Source organism: Neoarius graeffei, chromosome 9 (assembly GCF_027579695.1).
Source record: "Neoarius graeffei isolate fNeoGra1 chromosome 9, fNeoGra1.pri, whole genome shotgun sequence".
NCBI classification, from domain to species: Eukaryota; Metazoa; Chordata; class Actinopteri; order Siluriformes; family Ariidae; genus Neoarius; species Neoarius graeffei.
In genome coordinates this window covers 18,694,515-18,716,737 of record NC_083577.1, presented here as the reverse complement: position 1 = coordinate 18,716,737, position 22,223 = coordinate 18,694,515, and the positions used below count along the sequence as shown (strand labels likewise).

General features: G+C 42.8%; 1 protein-coding gene across 7 annotated transcripts in view; it reads right to left on the bottom strand.

Annotated features, from left to right (window-relative positions):
• The window catches only part of LOC132891504 (histone-lysine N-methyltransferase PRDM7-like), a 94,446-nt gene that overhangs the window by 3,540 nt on the left and 68,683 nt on the right, over positions 1–22,223 (bottom strand). For 2 of the 7 annotated variants that reach the window (XM_060929147.1, XM_060929153.1), the window contains one exon: positions 13,937–14,120. The exons of 1 other annotated variant lie outside the window; for it this stretch is intronic. In XM_060929147.1, the coding sequence (XP_060785130.1) occupies positions 14,025–14,120 (96 nt within the window). In that variant the 3' untranslated portion in view covers positions 13,937–14,024. Of the gene's footprint in view, positions 1–11,408; positions 12,730–12,821; positions 13,136–13,231; positions 14,121–14,730; positions 14,751–22,223 lie in introns of those variants that run through there. 4 more of the 7 variants (XM_060929146.1, XM_060929148.1, XM_060929149.1 and 1 more) reach the window with 4 other exon arrangements.

Below are 22,223 nucleotides of genomic sequence, written 5' to 3'. Positions count from 1 at the left end.
GGCGAACAGACAGGGGTGGGGCGCTACAGATTTACCACCTCAATCTGCTCAAACTCTGGAACGAGGAGGTCCCCGTGGCGTTGGTGTCGGTAGTTCCGGAGAAGGCGGAGCTGGGGCCGGAGGTTCAAAAAGGGAGTTTGGCATCACGTACCTCTCCGGTCCCCTGTGGAGACCACCTCTCCCCGACCCAGCTCACGGAGGTCGCCCAGTTGCAGGCCGAGTTTTCGGATGTGTTCTCGCCCCTGCCCGGTCGCACTAACCTCATAGAACACCACATAGAGACACCCCCGGGGGTGGTAGTGCGTAGCCGCCCTTATAGACTACCCGAACACAAAAAAAAGGTGGTTCGGGAAGAACTTCAGGCCATGCTCGAAATGGGCATCGTCGAGGAGTCCCACAGCGACTGGAGCAGCCCGGTGGTCTTGGTTCCCAAGGCCGACGGCTCGGTCCGGTTCTGTGTGGACTATAGAAAAGTCAACGCGGTGTCTAAATTTGACGCGTACCCAATGCCTCGTATTGATGAGCTGCTCGATCGACTAGGCACGGCTCGCTTCTACTCGACACTGGATTTAACGAAGGGATATTGGCAGATCCCCTTGACTCCATTATCCCGGGAGAAAACGGCCTTTTCCACACCGTTTGGCTTACACCAGTTCGTCACACTTCCGTTTGGGCTGTTTGGGGCGCCCGCTACGTTTCAGCGGCTGATGGACCGGGTCCTCCGGCCCCACGCCACCTATGCGGCCGCCTACCTGGACGACATTATCGTTTATAGTAACGACTGGCAGCGGCACCTGCAACACCTGAGGGCCGTCCTTAGGTCGCTGAGACGGGCGGGGCTCACTGCCAACCCAAAGAAGTGTGCGATTGGGCGGGTGGAAGTACGGTATCTGGGCTTCCACTTGGGCAACGGGCAGGTGCGTCCCCAAATTAATAAGACAGCAGCGATTGCGGCCTGCCCGAGGCCCAAGACCAAAAAGGGGGTGAGACAGTTCCTGGGGCTGGCTGGCTACTATCGTAGGTTTATACCTAATTATTCGGACGTCACCAGCCCGCTGACTGACCTCACTAAAAAGGGGGCGCCAGATCCGGTCCAGTGGACGGAGCAGTGCCAGCGGGCTTTCTCGGAGGTAAAGGCTGCACTGTGTGGGGGGCCACTTTTACACTCCCCTGACTTCTCTCTCCCTTTTATGTTACAGACGGATGCGTCGGACAGAGGGCTGGGGGCCGTTTTGTCCCAGCAGGTGGAGGGGGAGGATCGCCCGGTCTTATACATCAGCCGGAAGCTGTCAGTGCGTGAGGGGCGCTACAGCACGATTGAAAAGGAGTGCCTGGCGATCAAATGGGCGGTCCTCGCCCTCCGGTACTACCTGCTGGGGCGCTCTTTCACCCTCTGTTCGGACCACGCGCCCCTCCAGTGGCTCCACCGCATGAAAGATGCCAACGCGCGGATCACCCGTTGGTATCTGGCGCTCCAACCCTTTAATTTCAAGGTGGTCCACAGGCCGGGGGCGCAGATGGTCGTGGCGGACTTCCTCTCCCGTCAAGGGGGGGGGGAGTCGGCTGCAGGCCGGACGGCCGCCCGGCCTGAGTCGGGCGGTGGGGGTATGTGGCAGCGGGGGCGTGGTCAAGCGCCGGTCGGTGACAGGAGGGCGGAGTCAGGGAAGGTAAGTGGCAGAATCACGACACCTGAGAACAATTAACCTGTGTTTGTGTGTGTCTTCCCAGTGACCGCGCCCTATTTAAGGAGGGAGAGTGAGAGCAGAGGGGTATCTCCGGACTAGACGCTGGCTGTGTGTGTGTGTCTGTCTAGTCACCGTAACGATTGTTCACTGAAAAGTGTGGCAATAAAGCCTTTCCCCAAACCTGATCTCTGTCCTGCCGTCCTCAGTGCTCCACCCACACGTAGGGAGTTTTACAGTTACCTTGACAGTTTCGGCGATAAACTTCCGCCTTCTTCAAAACAGTCACCAGGGTCCGGTTTCACTAAAGTAGTTTAGACTGGTCTATGGGTTAAGATTGGTCTTAAGTTTCTTTATAGACCAGTCTAATGCAAGTAAGACAGTTTCACAAAAGTTAAGACTAATTTTTTAAGTCTAATTTTAGGCTTAAAAAGTAAGACACCCTCCCCCCAGTCTAATATGTGTCTAAGGGCTATAAAATTTAATTAAAAAAAAAAAACAGTCAAGCCATAAGTGCCATCAATGTCAATAACTACAAGAAAGCTTGAAATGTTAAGGCAGTGAAGTACATTGCAAGTATGTAATACACAAATTTAGGCTATTATAATCTAACTATAAAGTATTCAATAAAGAACAAACAGTGTAATGCCAGCTTATTCATTTTATTACTTATAAATATATATAAATAATATAAATATCAATTAATTTATGCATATAATTACATCACCACTCATCACTTATCTCTCTCTCTGTCTCATACACTCACACACACACACACACACACATATATATATATATATATATATATATATATATATATATATATATATATATATATATATATATATATATTACTACATCACTCCTCCATCTGCATGAGTCTCTTCAATTTAAGTTGCAGTCTTTCCTTTTGGTAGGCTCTTCGTGTAGTGTCACACCCGCGCAGGTACTGGGTGATGACAACTCCGAGGGTGAAGGAGCCTCAGCTTCAACGTTGCTAGCAACGTTGCTAGGGGAGTTGCTGCTGGGTCTGGCGAAGCCGGTTACTCCGCTCTCCTTTCCTCCTTTCACTCCCCAGAATAAGGGCGACTCATCGCCATAAATGTTGATGACCATTTCGGTGGTTACTTTTAGTTTCCGTTTCTGCACGGCAGCAGCATCTCTTCTTGCAGATGGATTAACGCTATTCACAGACGACGTTATTTTTTCCCACACTTCATGTTTTTTCTTATTGCTACGTTCTTCGCTGAATTTGCCTAATAAAACGTCTTTGTAGGAATTAAATTCCTCTAATATAGCCAGATTTTCCGAGTGGCTAAACGGCACTGAACGACCACTGTCCGCCATTTTTTTTGTTTTGAAAAGAGTCTTAAAATACCCACAATCCTTTGCAGCATAGTACGACTTAAGATAGTCGGAGTCTTAACTGCTTTGTGCAACAGTATTTGTTAGACGTCTATGTTAAGCCCGACTATACCCGCTGTCTAAGTTAAAGTCATAGTCTAACTTAGTGAAACCGGCTGCAGATGTCGAGTGGTGACGTGCCTTATCAGCTGATGTTACTCTAAGGAGGCATGAACGTCCCGCCCAATTTGACAGGTAGTTCATGCCTCCTGCTGTCAGGTCGCTCCTCCAGGACGGCGCTCCAGGTGTGTGACAGCGCGTACGCTCCCTCATCCCGGTTCATCGTTCTCTGCGCACGCTTTCGTATCTCCACTGCCTCGAAAATCCAACGCTGGAATCTATTTTCTTCAGCGCGAATGACTCTGGCCTCTTCCCAATTCATTATATGATTTTGCCATTTACAGTGGTCTGAAATGGCTGATTTTAAGTTTTCTTGGTGTGCTTTTTCTTTTTCGGATCTTGTGAGTCTTTTTGTTGTTTCTTTTTCACATTCTATTTGGTGTTCTTTTTTGCGAATATGGAAGCATCTGCCCATTTCGCCAATATAAACTTTATTACATGAACGGCAAGGGAGTTCATATATGACGTTGCATTTATTGTCCAGTTTTATTTTGTCTTTGGGGTGAACTAGCAGCTGTCGAAGGTTTTTGTATGGTTTGACCGGGGTGTTGATGTGGTATTTCTTCATGGATCGTTGGATGCATTCTGTAACTCCTTTTATGTATGGTAGTGTGACAAAGCCTCGGTTTGTTTTTTCTGTGTTTTTCCTTGTTTGTTTGTTTTTTTCCTTTGTTTGTGTCTGTAATTTCCTTTTTCGGATTGCCCACGGTGGATATTGGCAGTTTTTTAATGCCTGTTGGATGTGTTGTTCCTCCTCCTGTCTGTCTTTCTCCTCCGTGATGTTCTGTGTTCGGTCGTATAGTGTTCTGATTACTGACATTTTGTGTGTGATGGGATGTTCAGATGTCCAGAGTAGATATTGGTCGGTATGTGTAGGTTTTCTGTATGTTGTGATTTTAATGTTCCCTTCTTCTGTGTGGTGTATTTTTAGGTCCAGAAAAGCTATTGTCTTGTCCGTTTCCTCTTCGTGTGTGAATTTGATGTTGCCTGTCTTGTCTATGGAGTTTAGATGATCCGTGAATTGTTGTGTGTGACCTGTTTTGGTTATTTCAAGAATGTCATCAACGTATCTTTTCCAGAAGATAGGTTTGCGGTCATCCGGTGCTGTTTCTATGGCTCGGGTTTCCAGATCCTCCATAAAAAAGTTGCATAGAGTGGCAGATAGCGGGTCCCCCATTGCAAATCCCTCTTTTTGGCTTTGTCACACTACCATACATAAAAGGAGTTACAGAACGCATCCAACGATCCATGAAGAAATACCACATCAACACCCCGGTCAAACCATACAAAAACCTCCGACAGCTGCTAGTTCACCCCAAAGACAAAATAAAACTGGACAATAAATGCAATGTCATATATGAAATCCCTTGCCGTTCATGTAATAAAGTTTATATTGGCGAAACGGGCAGATGCTTCCATACTCGCAAAAAAGAACACCAAATAGAATGTGAAAAAGAAACAACAAAAAGACTCACAAGATCCGAAAAAGAAAAAGCACACCAAGAAAACTTAAAATCAGCCATTTCAGACCACTGTAAACGGCAAAATCATATAATGAATTGGGAAGAGGCCAGAGTCATTCGCGCTGAAGAAAATAGATTCCAGCGTTGGATTTTCGAGGCAGTGGAGATACGAAAGCGTGCGCAGAGAACGATGAACTGGGATGAGGGAGCGTACGCGCTGTCACACACCTGGAGCGCCGTCCTGGAGGAGCGACCTGACAGCAGGAGGCGTGAACTACCTGTCAAATTGGGCGGGATGTTCACGCCTCCTTAGAGTAACATCAGCTGATAAGGCACGTCACCACTCGACATCTGGTGACTGTTTTGAAGAAGGCGGAAGTTTATCACCGAAACTGTCAAGGTAACATCTTAAAAAATCCTTGTCTTAAGACACGAATTTAAAGAATAGTTTCAATAGGTAGACATAATGAACTTTCACTACATATAATAGGGAGTGATGTTAACACTGAATCACTGGACAACTTCTGATCTCAACGGCCAAGAGTTTGGGATAAGGGTGCAACATCACCTTGTGGACTGCTGTACTGGCAAATCCACATCTATGGCTTGAAATAGGAGGGAAGGTGGACATCTTTAGGCTTGTACCACAATATGCCAAAAAACATGTGACCTGTGGACCTCACTGTCACCATCCTAGCTTCCTAGGCCATGACAGATGAACACACTGCACTCCATCTTAAAATTCCACTGCAGATGCACGAACCATGTCCATGTCTCCTTTTCCCAACTTGTTCTTCATATGGGCAAAGTACACTACAGAAGAAAAGGTATTTCCCACTTACCATAAAATTGGAAAAGGGTAATTGCGCATCAAATCAGATAAGACTGTTGCAGAACGATCTCAGGTTTTGTCTATATCATGAATGGGTCCCAAAACGAAGGCCTATAAAATAGTTCTGTTCAAATCCTGTTTTCATGTTTTTTCAGCCCTTGGTATTTCATTATATAGCTTCATCTGGGAAGCCATGCTTGGGCATTAATATCTTGAGAACTATTATTCCTAGCCCCGCCAAACCTTGTAGGATGGAAGACAAAGGAGTAGGGGTGTATGTCACTGTCTCTGTGTGTGCGTGTGAGAGAGAGAGAAAACCATTAAAGCCTGTGCTGCATGGCATTTCATTTTTAGAAGATCCTAGATGTATTATTATTTTATTTTTTTGGGGGGGGAGGGGTAAACTTCCTAAACAAGAGTGATATTGAGGTTACTACAAACCTAATTTTTGCACCAATATGATAATGATTACTTTTCCAGCAAATACAATCTTTTATTAATTGTGTGCCAATATTTGAGGTCTCTATCATCAGTGCACATGAAGATATTACGAATAAAACGAGGCATGGTAGCATATTTTGATTATTTCAATAGGAACAAAATAGTATGTGGCTAAAAGGAACATAAATCTACATGGAAATTGCGCATGAATGTTATTAAGGGTACAAAGTGCCAGTGTCCTTCCAATTTTTTCCTTCAAACAAAAAATAGACATGGATTTGAGAGATATTTTACCTGTGGCAGAAAAATGTTAGAGGGCGGCACGGTGGTGTAGTGGTTAGCGCTGTCGCCTCACAGCAAGAAGGTCCTGGGTTCGAGCCCCGGGGCCGGCGAGGGCCTTTCTGTGCGGAGTTTGCATGTTCTCCCCGTGTCCGCGTGGGTTTCCTCCGGGTGCTCCGGTTTCCCCCACAGTCCAAAGACATGCAGGTTAGGTTAACTGGTGACTCTAAATTGACCGTGAGTGTGAATGGTTGTCTGTGTCTATGTGTCAGCCCTGTGATGACCTGGCGACTTGTCCAGGGTGTACCCCGCCTTTCGCCCGTAGTCAGCTGGGATAGGCTCCAGCTGCCTGCGACCCTGTAGAAGGATAAAGAGGCTACAGATAATGAGATGAGAGAAAAATGTTAGATTTTATTGCCTAAGTTTCTCCATGAATATTGAATTCCTGTATCATAGAAATTGTAATAAATAAAAGATAAACATATTCTCAGTGTGCTTACTGGAATAGAGGGCATTTGAGATGGGAATTGTGCCTTTGGTAAGGTCCTGGATATTTAAAATAAGTGAAATATTGTGATAAAACTTCCGGTATAAGGAGCAATAACTAGTATCTTAAATGGCCCTCTCAGGCTCCAGTGGGAGTATCTGAACATGTTTACTGTACACTTAAAATGTTGGAGGAGCTTATATATGTAAATTTACAGTGTGCATGTCAAAGCTACATATGGAATTTGGTACACTGTACATCATCCTCAATAAAAGTTATTTAATTTTTTATTAAGTGCTATTCTTTTTTTTAAATATAGTATATCAAATATACCCATTCCATTGAATATAGCATCTATCAGAGTTAATGTATTTTTCTATAATGAGGCCCTGATAGTAAAGAATATAGCTTGCATTAATTACCTATAATAAAATGATACAGCAAACTTGTATTTCTTTACTCCAGTCAATATTTCAGAGGCTGGAATACACATAAAGTAGAGGCAGAGATGGGGACTCGAGTCTGAGACTCGAACTCGAGTTGCACTTAAGTTGCACAAAGACTTGAAACTTGACTTTAGACTTGCCCTCAATTACTTGAGACTTGACTTGGACTTGCGTGTTGTGATTCGTGAACAACGTTCATTTCACGGAAGTATTTATTTCATTATTTCAGTTTTTCCAATGTGTTGCCTAGCCTTATGGGAAAATCGGAGGCAGACTGAATATTTCCCTCCCTTGACAGGCTATTACGCACAACGTAACGCATGCGTGCAGCCACAGATGTCAAATCAACACTGACCATGGCGACGGCAAGTTCACCTGGAATTGTGCCTTTTGTTATCGCATTTGGATATAAAGCCTTCACACAGACAGCTAACAAGCGAACGGCCACTTGCAAAGTGTGTGGCATCAGGATAAATGATGCCGGCTCAACTACATCCAACTTTATCAGGGACCTCAGAACGCACAAGGATAGGTCAGTTACTTGGTTAGGTGAAACGAAAATTTAGCGTGTATGGACAGATAACGTTACTGCTAGCAAACTAATCGAACCACAGACTACATGCAGATTATAGATTTATTGTTACCCGCCCGATGTTAGGGTTTTATTTGATTAACATCTCACCACGTTTGAGCCTACTATTATACTCTGCTACCTGTTACCAGATAGTGGCAGAGTAGGCTATATGGATGTAGTTCATGGATGTAGCCTAACGTTAATCTTATGCATTAATCGCGGTTTCAGAATAGGCTACTGTTATGATCTGGTAAAACTACATTCAACTCCCCAAGTGTTTATTCAGAAAAAATATTAAAACGTATTTCTTTCAGAACGTCTATCACAAACATACCGTTGGCCTATTCCACTGCATTATTACTGTTATCCTAATATTGCGCTGGAGTAAATGTCATATTTTGGACAAACTGAATGTATACAAAATAGCCTACTGGATTTTGCTGCAAAAATGCAATATGGTATAAAAAATATTGCAGCAATGCATTTAATATAAAATAACAGCAGGGTTTTTAATTATGAAGGTACATCCACATATAGTACTTTGTCTATAAGCAACAATATTAGCTTTAGCATCCATATTTTATAAACAGATTTATATGTTCATCTTCAGGTTTGCAGAATTCAGCAAAGCAAAGACAGGAACCAGTGAAGAGGGACAGAGCAGCATTGAGTCTTTCTTGGTTCAGACGAGAGGTGTGCAAGTATACCACCAGGGTCATCCTAGACAGAGGATCATCAGTGAATCAATAGTCAATGACCTTGTCATTGGATGCAATTTGCCCGTCTTTGATTGAGCACCCCAATTTCAGGAAATTTTTGTCAGTGACAGAGGAAAGATATAAACCAGTAAGTCGATGCACAGTTACACGATGTCTGAGTAATCTAACATCAGAGAAACAGGCCTCTATCAAATCTCAACTAGAAAAGACAGGCACTGTGGCTGTGACTGTGGACATTTGGACAGACAGGACCATGCAAGGCTTTTTAGGGGTAACAGCCCACTTCATGGAGCTAGACAGAAGTAGCCCAAGACTCCAGACAGTTCTTTTAAGTTGTGAAAGATTCACAGGGTCACACACTGGTCAGAGAATTATGGCCCTTTTCCACTACCCTTTTTCAGCTCACTTCAGCCCGACATGGCTCGCGTTTCAACTACCTTAGAGCAGCATGACTCAGCTCGCTTCAGCCCTGCTTAGCACCCACAACTCGCACGGTTTTGGAGTAGGGCTGAAGTGAGCCAAACCGAGCCGAGTGGGGCTAGGGGCGTGAGCAGACACTCCCCTGTGCACTGATTGGTGAGGAGGAGTGTCCTCACATGCCCACACACGCCCCGCGAGCACGCTGGGATCTGTAAACACCGTAAACCCGGAAGACGAAGAATTACGGATTACAAGAATTTCTGAAGCCTTATGCGCCCCGCCTCATCTATACACTCTTGCCAGTATCTGTTGGCGTTGTCGGTGACAACAAGCCACAGCACCAAGACCAGCAACACTAACGACTCCATGTCCTCCATGTTTATTGTTTACTATCCGGGTCGTGAGACTACCGCTTAAAAGATCACTGATGTCACTGTTTGCGCCGCCTAACGACATCACGTGACGTCCACCCACTTTCGCTAACTCCACCCAACGTGTCCACCCACTTCCAGCCAGCACGGTTCAGCGCGGTTGTAGTAGAAATGCAACTCCAACAGCCCCACTCAGCTTGACCTAGCCCAACTCGGCACGGCACGGCTCAGCCCAACTCAGCCGCGTTGGTAGTGGAAAAGTGGCATTAGTGATGCATTTGAAGAAATATGTGACAACTTTCACATCAAGCACAAAATAGATTTTATTATCTGTGACAATGCATCTAACATGAAAAAAGCTTTCACAGTTTGTTTTCCCTCTGCTACAAGTAGTGAAGATGATAATGAAGGCCTGGACAACAGTGATCTCTGGGAGGACTTAAGTGAGGAGTACCAGGATGACATGGAAACTAGCCAGAGCAGTTGCCGACAACAACGACTGCAGTGCTTTGCTCATTCACTACAGCTTGTCGTGCGAGATGGACTGAAAGAGACAAAGGTTCTGAATAGTGCCATGGCAAAGGTGACCAAATTCTGCAGTTTACTGCATTCCACTTGTGGCCTAAAAGAAGCATTTGAGGCAGAGTATGGAGCCAACCGTAGCATCCCCTCAGCTGCATCAACGCGATGGAATAGCACTCTCCACCTTGTCCAGGCAGTGACTGACTTGGATCTCCAAAGTTTGAATGCACTCCTGGAAGCCCAAGGTCATAAAAGCCTGTGTCTATCAGCCAGAGAATGGGGTCAGCTGAAAGAGCTTGTGGATGTTTTGGCCCCATTTCAACAAGCCACAGACCTTACTCAAGGGGAGAAAGTGGTGACCATTAGTTCAGCGCTCCCTTGTGTGCTCTCACTGAACAGTCACCTCATCAGGATGCTGAGTACGACATGTCACCTGGTGGCTTTAGTGAAAGCACTGCAGAAGTCCCTCCAAATCCAGCTTGAGGGGATGTTTGTGAATGTCAGAATGGATGGCTCCAGTAACCTGGCAGTGGATCTTCCATTTTGAGATACTCTCTACATGATGTCTGCATTGCTAGACCCATCATTTTGCTTCTTTTGGCTAGAGCAAGATGTCCAAGGGCCAGACAAAGTTAAGAGTGGGGTGAAAGAGATGATTATAGGTAGGTATACACAACCTTGCTAAACACCTGAACATCACATTATAGAACAAAATACAAAACAATAAGATTAATTTGTTTATTAACTTTACCCTCAACTCTGTGTATATTTATGTGTATGTGTAATGTGATGTATATTATAACTAAGTGTGGATTTATTGAACTTTTTAAGAACTCGTCTTGGCTGAGGCACGCAAAGTCACTCTACCAGACAGCAGTAGTAGTAGTGGTGGTGATGATCAAGAGTCATCACCACCTGCAAAAATTCCACGTCTCTTCTCTGGATACAAAAAAAGCAAGAAAAGCATTATGATTAATATACCTCTGGGTATATTAATTCTGTTAGAAGTTGCAAGCTTTGAAGGATGATAAAGACTTTCTCAGCAACACTAAGTAGGGATATGCCTCTACAGTTTTTGCATTCACTTTTGTCACCCCTTTTAAACAAAATGACAATGATCGCCTCAATCCAGTCCAAGGGGATTATCTCTGAAGCCCAAGAGATGTTGAACAAGGTAAGCAGAAAAGCCCTCAGGTGGCTACCACCATACAGAAGTACTTCAGGAAGGATTCCATCAGCACCTAGGCTTTTCCCTAATCTGGTGTTCGTTAGAGCTTGATCCAGTTCTTGTTCTTCAATTGAGCAATCCATTGATTTAATGATTGGTAGCTGGTCTATCTCATCAGCAGTGCTTAAGTCGACATCAGTTGGCTGGTTTAACAGATCACTAAAATGCTCAACCCATCTGTCCTTGAGAGCATCGGGAGCAGTCAGGAGCTCACCGTTTTTGGACCTTATTGGATGCAAAGTAGGGTGTGGCTGGTCCCCACCAAAATCTAAAATTTTATTTTATCTTACCTGACTTTTTTTTGGTAATGAGGTTACACATGTAGAGTATAATTGTGAAATTTCATCAATTTTGAAGAAGTTTTAGGGGTGGCTGATTGCAATTTTATTTTTCATGCATTTAAAAATCAGACAAAAAATATCAATGAAGGAAAATAAATTTATTTTGTACTCAGATTGTACTGCTATACATAATACATTCAGTAACTCACTTAGATTATTAATTATTAAACACAAAAGACTTAATATAAAAATGACAGATAATAATTTCTTCATTTAATCTAGTATTAAGCTCCAAGTTTCCGGATCTAGGCACTTTTGTCGTTTATGCTGGTCTGGAACATTCTTCCTGTCATTTTCAACCACTTGCAAAATCTGTTGGTATTTGTCCTCATTCTTTGAAGACTGCAGAAAGTCTGCTGCAAGCTTGACTCCTCTCTCAGCACTGTCATTTGACACTCTTAATGCATCTACTATCTCTTTACCTTTCACATAGCTATCATTTTCGGCCCACTCTTCAACAGGCTTGTCCAAAAAGGAGCTATCAATATGAAGCAGAGTGAAGAACTGCCATGAGTCAGTTCCAGCTAGTTTGTCTAATGTTGTGCCTTGTTCAATACAAGGAAATGTTGGCTTGCCAAATGATGTACCAAATCTAGAACAATATGAATCAAGTTTGGGATGGGCAAAAATAGCGTCTGCCAAATTTCGCCTTTCTCTGTCACCAAGTTCATCATCAAAAAGTGCTAAGGGGATCAAATCTGGCACCAGATACCACAAATGCCTCTGAAATGCTAGTTTGGCTGCCTCTGCTACAACAGCATCAATGTCTTTGTATTTGTTCAAGTTCTCAATCAATGTTAAGTCACTGGAAGGTGCTGCACTGCTTATGCCACATGTAAACCACCATGGTACATAGATATGCACCACAAATGTGACAAAACGGTTAAGTTTTGCAGCCTGATATCTTGTGCATATTCCTGGTGACTTTTCAATATTCTTCTGAAGAAGCACCATTTTAAGGGCATATAAAAGTTTCCCCATCCATCTTGCTCTGTGAGTTGCCCCTGGTTTACAAAGAGAGAAGCTCTCTGGACACTCCCCAGTGAGGTACAATAAGGTTAGATCCAATAGTTCCTTATAGTCAGCACGAACTAAATTATTGAACTTGTCTTGCCTGAGGGTTTGAAGAAGATCACATACTGTTTGCCTCTGTTCTAAGAGGAACACATCAGAAGCTGGATCTGCATATGTGTAAGTGGTTGAATCATCGTGTTTCAGAATGGAAAAGTGATCTCTGAATCTTTGGAATATGGTTATATCCTTGCTGGCAGATACCTCCATTTTGAGACCCTCCCATACTTTTGTTAAGACAATCTCACCAATGTGCTTTCTACAGGCACACCACAATAGTGCCCTTCCTAGCTGTTGCTGTATGCAAATACAACCAGCTGTCAAGTGACCTGAAAAATTAAGACATACATGTAAATTTAAATTAAATCCTTACTAAAATGAGCTAATAGTTATATTCTATTTATGTGATTGTGTACTTCACCTGTGTTTGCAGCTGTTGTGTCAAACACCATGGCAGAAACATTTCCTTCACATTGCCAGGATTTCAGTAGGCCAACAGTAGCATCAGCTATTAGGTTTCCTGCTGGCTGGGATGACTTCACTGGCAGTCCTGGAACACCAAGGAGCTTAACACCACCCACTCCTGAGATAAGAGTTGGAAGTCTATCAACTTTCTTGTATTTGTCACCAAGGGTCTCCAAGAGCTTCCCATCCCAGTGCAGGCTAGCTGGATTTGGGGGTGTCCAATCACTCTTTATATTTTCAGCAATTTCCTGCACAGCCTGTACCCTGTACCTGAAAGACAGGCAAATTATACATTTAATAACATTTAAATTACTCATATTTTAAAGGTTGCAATTGTATTTTTTTTTAATCAAAACTGCTTCTTACCTGTATGACTGACTTTGATGTAGCTTTAACTTTGATGTACTATCACCTTTGCAGGTACTTATCAAAGCATGCATGGATGATGCAAGAGCCGTTGGAGAAATGTTTCTCACTGCAGTAGAGACTAACTGTGGTGATTTTAAGATATCATAGGGAATATGAATGTCCTCCCCAGTCTTCTTTGTGCGTTTATGTGATGACTTGGGGTGTTTTGGCCAAAAGACTTCATCAACATCATAGTTATCTTCCTCCATGTCATCATCAATTTCTTCACCTCTTGTTACTGTTGTCAGCTGTCTCTTCCTAATAGCTTCTCTTTCAACATGCTTTGTGGCTTCTTGCTCCCTTTTTTCTCTGTTTCTGTCTTTCTTTTCTTGAATTTTATCAACTCCAGTCATACTGGCTTTTCTGTCACCTTGCATACTTATCAGAAATGCTCTATCTTCTTCTTTCTCAATCCTCTGTAGTGCATCCCTAGGCCAAAACTTCATTGTCTGATGCATACCCTTCTTAAATTCTGTTATTCTCTGAAGTGGCTTTCCTTCCTTTTCTCTTTCACTCTGTGGAATTTTAAGCAGGTCTTTAAATACAGAATAATACTTCATAATCTCTTCAGCCATTTTGTTTCTTGCCAGGGCAGGGATTTTAGCCTTTTCATAGAATGTTACAACCAAGTCAGAAGTTGCATTGGCAGCTTCTCTCAACAGTTTCTTGCTTGGGTCTTCTTTGGCTAATTCTTCCTTGTGAGCAATAAAAGAAAGCAACACTTGTCTTCTGGTTGGCAACTTGGCTCCAGTTAATAACTTGTCATCTGATGTTGGGACTGTGTCCAGCAAGAAGTACCTTGGGTCTTTTGCTCGTGCCATCTTACTGCAGTCACCCAAGGATCTCTCTTCATGACATTTAATACAAGAAAGTTTTGACCATTACAGTGAGCCACCAATTGGCTTACTGAACTAAACATGAGAAAGAAACTGTCAAGACAGGTTAAATCTCATTACTTTTACCAAAGGAACAATTTACAAACCTTCTTTGTAATATGTATTTGTATTTATAATTAGGTGACATACGGATTTAATGAAAATTTAGCACAAATATTGACATACAATCAGCCACCCCTAGACCTTCATGAAATTACATGAAATTTTGTACTTTTAATATTGATACCAAACCTCACACAGAAAAAAAAAGTCAGGCTTTATCAGAGAAAGTTGGGGGATCAGCCACACCCTAATGCAAAGCTCTAGATCTAGGACTATAGACAGAGTTAAGAGTGTCATAGAACTTCCTATGATTCTTTTCCTTGGAGTACCGCTCTGCTTCTTCAGCTTTCTGTTGGAACCACTTGTCCTTGAGCACTCTAATGCGTCTTCTCAAAGTGTGTCTGTCCAAATTCTTGTCTTGTAAGAGATTTTGAATTTTCACATCTTGATCATCAAACCAGTCATTCACTCTCCTCTTCTTCTTTCCAAACACATGGGTAGCTGCATTTTGGAGAACTTCTTTAAACTTGTCATAGTCACTGTTACAAGCAGACAACCTCTCATCAAGAAACTGCTCTAGCCTCACTTTCTTGTCATCATCAAAATGCATGTCCAACTTTTTTGGTGGTCTTATACATTTCTTCTTTAACTTGAAAGAGAAACAACACTTGGACACTAGAAGCTTATGATCAGTAATGCAGTTTGCAGCTTAATTGACCATTGTCACTATAATATACTGTCTTGCAGCCTGATTTGATAGAACATGGTCAAGTTGGTGCCAGTGCTTCCAACGTAGATGTTGCCATGTGTTCTTCAAACTATCTTTCAATTGGAACATTGTACCTATTATGCTGAATGGAAATCTGATACAGAACTCCAACAGCATAAGGCCATTGGGGTTCATGTTTCCGACACCAAGTTTGGCAATAGCATTTGGCCATGATTTCCAGTCTTTACCCGCATGAGCATTAAAGGAACAGTCCACCGTACTTCCATAATGAAATATGCTCTTATCTGAATTGAGACGAGCTGCTCCATACCTGTCCGAGCTTTGTGCGACCTCCCAGTCAGTCAGACGCAGTCAGATGCGCTGTCACTCCTGTTAGCAATGTAGCTAGGCTCAGCATGGCCAATGGTATTTTTTTGGGGCTGTAGTTAGATGCGACCAAACTCTTCCGCGTTTTTCCTGTTTACATAGGTTTATATGACCAGTGATATGAAACAAGTTCAGTTACACAAATTGAAACGTAGCGATTTTCTATGCTATGGAAAGTCCGCACTATAATGACAGGCGTACTAACACCTTCTGCGCGCTTCCACAGCGCATTGATACGGAGCTCAGATATCAATGCGCTATGTAAACAGGAAAAACGCGGAAGAGTTTGGTCGCATCTAACTACAGCCCCAAAAAATACCATTGGCCATGCTGAGCCTAGCTACATTGCTAACAGGAGTGACAGTGCGTCTGACTGCGTCTGACTGACTGGGGGGTCGCGCAAAGCTCGGACAGGTACGGATCAGCTCGTCTCAATTCAGATAAGAGCATATTTCATTATGGAAGTATGGTGGACTGTTCCTTTAAAGTCACCCAGGATTAAGATGAGGTCATTATCAGCTGCAGATATGCAGCTTCCAAGCTTTCCAAAGAAGACCTCCTTCTCTTCAGGTGATCTTTGGATGGTTGGCGCATATACACTGATGAGAGACAAATAAATCACCGCTCCTCAACTGTATGCACAGTGACATGGAGTCTGTTGCTGATTGGTATTGGAGTGACACCTTGAGCGGCTAGCCTGTTAGAAATAGCAACGCCTGCTATTCTCTCTACTCCGCCACTCAAGAAAATTGTATGACTTCTCTCAACTATATTCCCAGTGCCAGGTCACTGTACTTCACTCAGAGCACAGATGTCAATATTAGCTTTCTCTAGTTCATGACAGATGAGTGCTGTTACACGTTCTGGTCTTATCCAGGTGCCCTTGAGCAAGGCACCTAACTCCCAACTGCTCCCTGGGCGCTGTTAGCATGGCTGCCCACTGCTCTGGGTATATGTGTGTGCTCATTGCTCATGCGTGTGTGCGCATGTGTGTGTTCACCACTTCAGATAGGTTAAATGCAGAGAGGAATTTCACAAGTGTGTGATGAAGTTGTTGTTCTTCTTTTTATCATCAAAGAATCGCCGTCGTTAGTTGTGCAAACATTCCAAGTGCCAAGAGTATAAAAACAAAAAAAACCTTCTTTTTCAAGAGTAAAAAGCTGTTTTTTGGGCGCATTATGCTTGTGGAGATGTTGTCATTCATCGGTCGCCCCAAATGCAGTAGCAGTATATGGACTTCGTCTACTTGTCACCACTGCCATATCGTGTGGTGCATCGGTTCCCCCATATGCGGTAACCGTATCTTCTCTCCTAGTCTGTACTACCATTAATACAAATAATACTATGAACTGTGAGGCTGCACCTGAGATGACGACACTGCCTGGTGCAAGGGCAGCATCCCTTGGCAAGAAGCTCTGTTAATTGACAACACAGCGTAGCTGAGATGTTCACAGAGATGACTTGTTGCCTAATGCTGGAGCTGATGTCGAGTTGACAGTCAGAACCACCAACTGTGTGTTGGCTGGTGGCTTGCCAGGAGCTCATCTGCCCTTTGACAGGTCTTGTTTTTAATTCTGCTGGGTGACATGCTACCCTCCTCACCAGTATACACTCGTGGAGGGGGCCAATTTAGAAGCCGACCACCTGTCCATGCAGCAGGTAGTACTGGGTTACAATCTTACCAGTACCAGACTCCTGTCTGACCTGACAACCCCAGCATTACCCCATGACCAAAAAAAAAAAAGGTTCAAATATCACCTGTGTATAGTGTGCTGCTGATGTCAGCTGGAAGAAATTACAGCAGTGCAACTGATGGAGATGGGCTGATTCATTTACTTGCTTCAAGACAAATTTATGTGAATAATAAAGAAACAAGGCTTCCAAGGAACTGTATTGCTCACTGAGGTGACAATTATCAAAGGGCACCCTTGCCAGTCAAGGTGATCAGAGGACCCAGATGGAGGGAGAACACCCTCAGAGAAAAGCTTTCTTGAACTAATGCCACCAAGAGAGCAGCTGAAATCCAGAGTACTGGAAAATAGCTCTTTGCAAAAACCAACCAACTGCAGCCTGCAAAGCTCAGTTATAGGACAGTCCTAACTGGCAGGATGCAACAATAAGAGATCTTGAGTGGGTGGGTGGGAGGTTCCTGGTACATGCACTGTTGGATTTAGGCAGTACTGACTTCCAGGTAAGATACCAACCTCAGTCTTATCACACAATTCTTAATAAGGTTATAGAGCTAGTGCAGCAAACATAAAAATAAAACCATATGAATGTAGCCACAATACAGAGAAAAGTACTTTCCCCCTGATTTTTTTTTTCTTTTCCTGATTTCTTCTACAACCCCATTTCCAAAAAGAAAAAAGCTGGGATGCTGTGTAAATTGCAAATAGTAACAGAATGTGATGGAAACCCTATATTTCATTTAAAACAATACAAAGACAATGTATTAAATGTTGAAACTGAGATATGTATTTTTTATTATTTTGAAAAATATATGCTCATTTTGAATTTAATGCCAGCAACACATTTAAAAAAAAAAGTTGAGACAGGGGCAACAAAAGACTGGAAAAGTTGTATAATATAATATAATATAATATAATATAATATAATATAATATAATATAATATAATATAATATAATATAATATAATAATGATTAGGTTAATTGGCAACAAGCCAGCAACATGACTGGGTATAAAACAAGTATCACAGAGAGGCTGAGTCTCTCAGAAGTAAAGATGGGGAGTGGTTCACCACTCTGTAAAAGACCACGTGGGCACATAGTGCAACAATTTAAGAATAACATTCCTCAGCGTAAAAATACAAAGAATTTCGGGATCACATCATCAATGGGACATAATATCATTAAAAGATTCAGAGAACCCAGAGAAATCTCTGCACCCAAGTGACAAGGCCAAAAACAACATTGCATGCCCATGATCTACAGACCCTCAGGTGACACTGGATTAAAAACAGACACGATTCTGTAGTGGAAATCGCTGCATGGGCTCAGGAACACTTCAGAAAACCATCGTCTGTGAAAACAGTTCATCACTGCATCCACAAATGCAAGTTAAGCATGTATATAAACAATATCCAGAAACACTGCTGCCTTCTCTGGGCCCGAAGCTCATTTACCATGGACTGAAATGAAGTGGAAATCTCTCCTTTGATCTGCTGATGAAATGAAATGTGAAATTCTTTTTGGAACTGACATTTACATTGTTATGGATACCCACTGCTGTAGCTGTCTCTAGATACCTTGGCAGCAACACAAGTGGAAGGTGTCACTATTACCAACGTCTACAAGCCTTCTATACAGTTAGGTCCATATATATTTGGACACTGACACAAATTTTGTTTTTTTACCTGTTTACTGAAACATATTCAAGTTATAGTTATATAATGGACATGGACATAAAGTCCAGACTTTCAGCTTTCATTTGAGGGTATCCACATTAAAATTGGATGAAGGGTTTAGGAGTTTCAGCTCCTTAACATGTGCCACCCTGTTTTTAAAGGGACCACAAGTAATTGGACAGTTGACTCAAAGGCTATTTCATGGGCAGGTGTGGGCAATTCCTTCATTATGTCATTCTCAATTAAGCAGATAAAAGGCCTGGAGTTGATTTGAGGTGTGGTGCTTGCATTTGGAAGATTTTGCTGTGAAGAAAACATGCGGTCAAAGGAGCTCTCCATGCAGGTGAAACAAGCCATCCTTAAGCTGCGAAAACAGAAAAAAAACATCCGAGAAATTGCTACAATATTAAGAGTGGCAAAATCTACAGTTTGGTACATCCTGAGAAAGAAAGAAAGCACTGGTGAACTCATCAATGCAAAAAGACCTGGACGCCCACAGAAGACAACAGTGGTGGATAATCGCAGAATAATTTCCATGGTGAAGAGAAACCCCTTCACAACAGCCAACCAAGTGAACAACACTCTCCAGGAGGTAGACGTATCAATATCCAAATCTACCATAAAGAGAAGACTGTATGAAAGTGAATACAGAGGGTTCACTGCACGGTGCAAGCCACTCATAAGCCTCAAGAATAAAAAGGCTAGACAGGGATCCCAGCAGTAATTGAAAAAAATAGAGGAATGTAAGAAACTATCAGCAGGGGTCAAGGAGGCTGCAAGCCCCTTGCGGGGGGGTACAGAGGGCGAAGCCCCCTGAAGCTGTTGAGATTTTAACATTTAAAGATGCTACAGAACACATTTTTTACATAGCTTTAACATAGAAAAGCAACAGAATTTAACAATGTGTATCTATTTGGTGCCATATTTTGTAATCAATGACATAAGTGGCAAAAAAAATTATGAAAATGTAGCTTTGAAGAATATACTTGCCTAAATATTCCACTGATTTTGTTATAACAATAGTATCCATAGTTCATCTCATTGTTTATTTTTTGTTTCGAGTTAGTCAATACGAGTCTAATATAAGCCACATTCATTTTTCAAAAAATCATAAATATGAGCAGAAATCAATGATTCAGTAATAGTAGATATATACATATGTACAGCAAATATTGGAGATATTTGATTTAAACCTCTCTTTTTGAAAGGTTTCACTACAGAGGAATTTAATGCTCTTTTCCGGGGTGCATTCTGTGATCTTTCCTCCAGTTTTCTCTGCTTTTGTTTCTCTGATCTTTCCTTCTGCTTTTTCTGATGTTCCTGCAGTGCTCTGAATTAAGTTCAACGCTGTGGCAGCGGGGGCGTGGTCAAGCATCGGTCTGTGACAGGAGGGCGGAGTCAGGGAAGGTAAGTGGCAGAATCACTACACCTGCCGTTAAGTAATGTGTTTGTGTGTCTTCCCAGTGACCGCGCCCTATTTAAGGAGAGAGAGCGAGAGCAAAGGGAGCTCTCTCCACAACTAGACGACTGATGTGTGTGCGCGAGTGCAGATATAAGCTGAAAAGCTGAATAAAAGCGAGTTTTGTGAACTCAGTTCTGTCCTGCCGTCCTTCTGTGCTCCACCCACCTACACGAACTGTCACAGTGGTGCTGAAATCTGGAATCGAGCACAGAAGGACGGCAGGACAGAACTGAGTTCACAAAACTCGTTTTTATTCAGCTTTTCAGCTTATATCTGCACTCGCGCACACACATCAGTCGTCTAGTTGTGGAGAGAGCTCCCTCTGCTCTCGCTCTCTCTCCTTAAATAGGGCGCAGTCACTGGGAAGACACACAAACGTTAATTAACGACAGGTGTAATGATTCTGCCACTTACCTTCCCTGACTCCGCCCTCCTGTCACAGACCGATGCTTGACCACGCCCCCGCTGCCACGAACGCATTAGAAACAAAAGCACGAACGGAGTTAAAACATGTTTTCTAGCAAATGGGCGCAGCCATATTGTTTTCTCGTTCTATCGCGTACAGTCTCGCGGTATTTACATCAATTTAACTTCCGAGTGTTCCTGAATGATAACGAGAACAAACGAAGCCGACGAAAACATTGCTAAACAAGCAAACCAAATCAGAACGTATTCTGCTGGTCATTTTACTTAAACATATTTTTAACGGATATACAAGAGATTTAAAAAAAAAAGAAACACTTTGGCTAGAAAAATAGCGGAATTCCGCTAAATAGCGGACATCTGGGATCCCTGGCTAGATTGGACTTTGCTAAAAAAACATCTAAAAAAGCCAGCACAGTTCTGCAAAAACATTCTTTGGACAGATGAAACCAAGATCAACCTCGACCAGAATGATGGAAAGAAAAAAGTATGGCAAAGGTGTGGTACAGCTCATGATCCAAAGCATACCACATCATCTGTAAAACACGGCGGAGACAGTGTGATGGCTTGGGCATGCATGGCTGCCAGTGGCACTGGGTCACTACTGTTTATTGATAATGTGACACAGGACAGAAGCAGCCGGATGAATTCTGAGGTATTCAGAGACATACTGTGTGCTCAAATCCAGGCAAATGCAGCCAAACTGATTGGTCGCCATTTCATAATACAGATGTACAATGACCCAAAACATAAAGCCAAAGCAACCCAGGAGTTTATTAAAGCAAAGAAGTGGAATATTCTTGAATGGCCAAGTCAGTCACCTGATCTCAACCCAATTGGGCATGCATTTCACTTGTTAAAGACTAAACTGCAGACAGAAAGGCCCACAAACAAACAGCAACTGAAAACTGCTGCAGTAAAGGCCTGGCAGAGCATTAAAAAGGAGGAAACACAGCGTCTGGTGATGTCCATGAGTTCAAGACTTCAGGCAGTCATTGCCAACAAAGGGTTTTCAACAAAGTATTAGAAATGAACATTTTATTTACAATTATTTAATTTGTCCAATTACTTTTGAGCCCCTGAAATGAAGGGATTGTGTTTTAAAAAATGCTTTAGTTCCTCACATTTTTATGCAATCATTTTGTTCAACCCACTGAATTACAGCTGAAAGTCTGAACTTCAACTGCATCTGAATTGTTTTGTTCAAAATTCATTGTGGTAATGTACAGAACCAAAATTAGAAAAATGTTGTCTCTGTCCAAATATTTATGGACCTAACTGTATCTTGGCTTCATGCAGACACCATCCCTGCTTTTGACTCACCCTGTATTTATGCTGGAGACTTCAACTGTCATAGCATTACCTAGGGCTACAGCACAACTAGTCTGGACAGTGTCAAACTCGAGGACTGGGCCTCAGCATCTGGAGTGCACCTTCTGTATGATTCCAAACAACGAGACAGCTTCCACTCTGATAAATGGAACATGACCTCTTACCTAAACCTGGCCTTTGCAAACCTGAATGGTCCTTCACCCGCACTGCATCATCATGGACTCTTTTCCAAGATCACAACACAGGCTATCTGTGATCATCCCTGACAGCCCAATAGAACCCATCCATCTATCCATTATCTGTAGCCACTTATGCTGTACAGGGTCGCAGACAA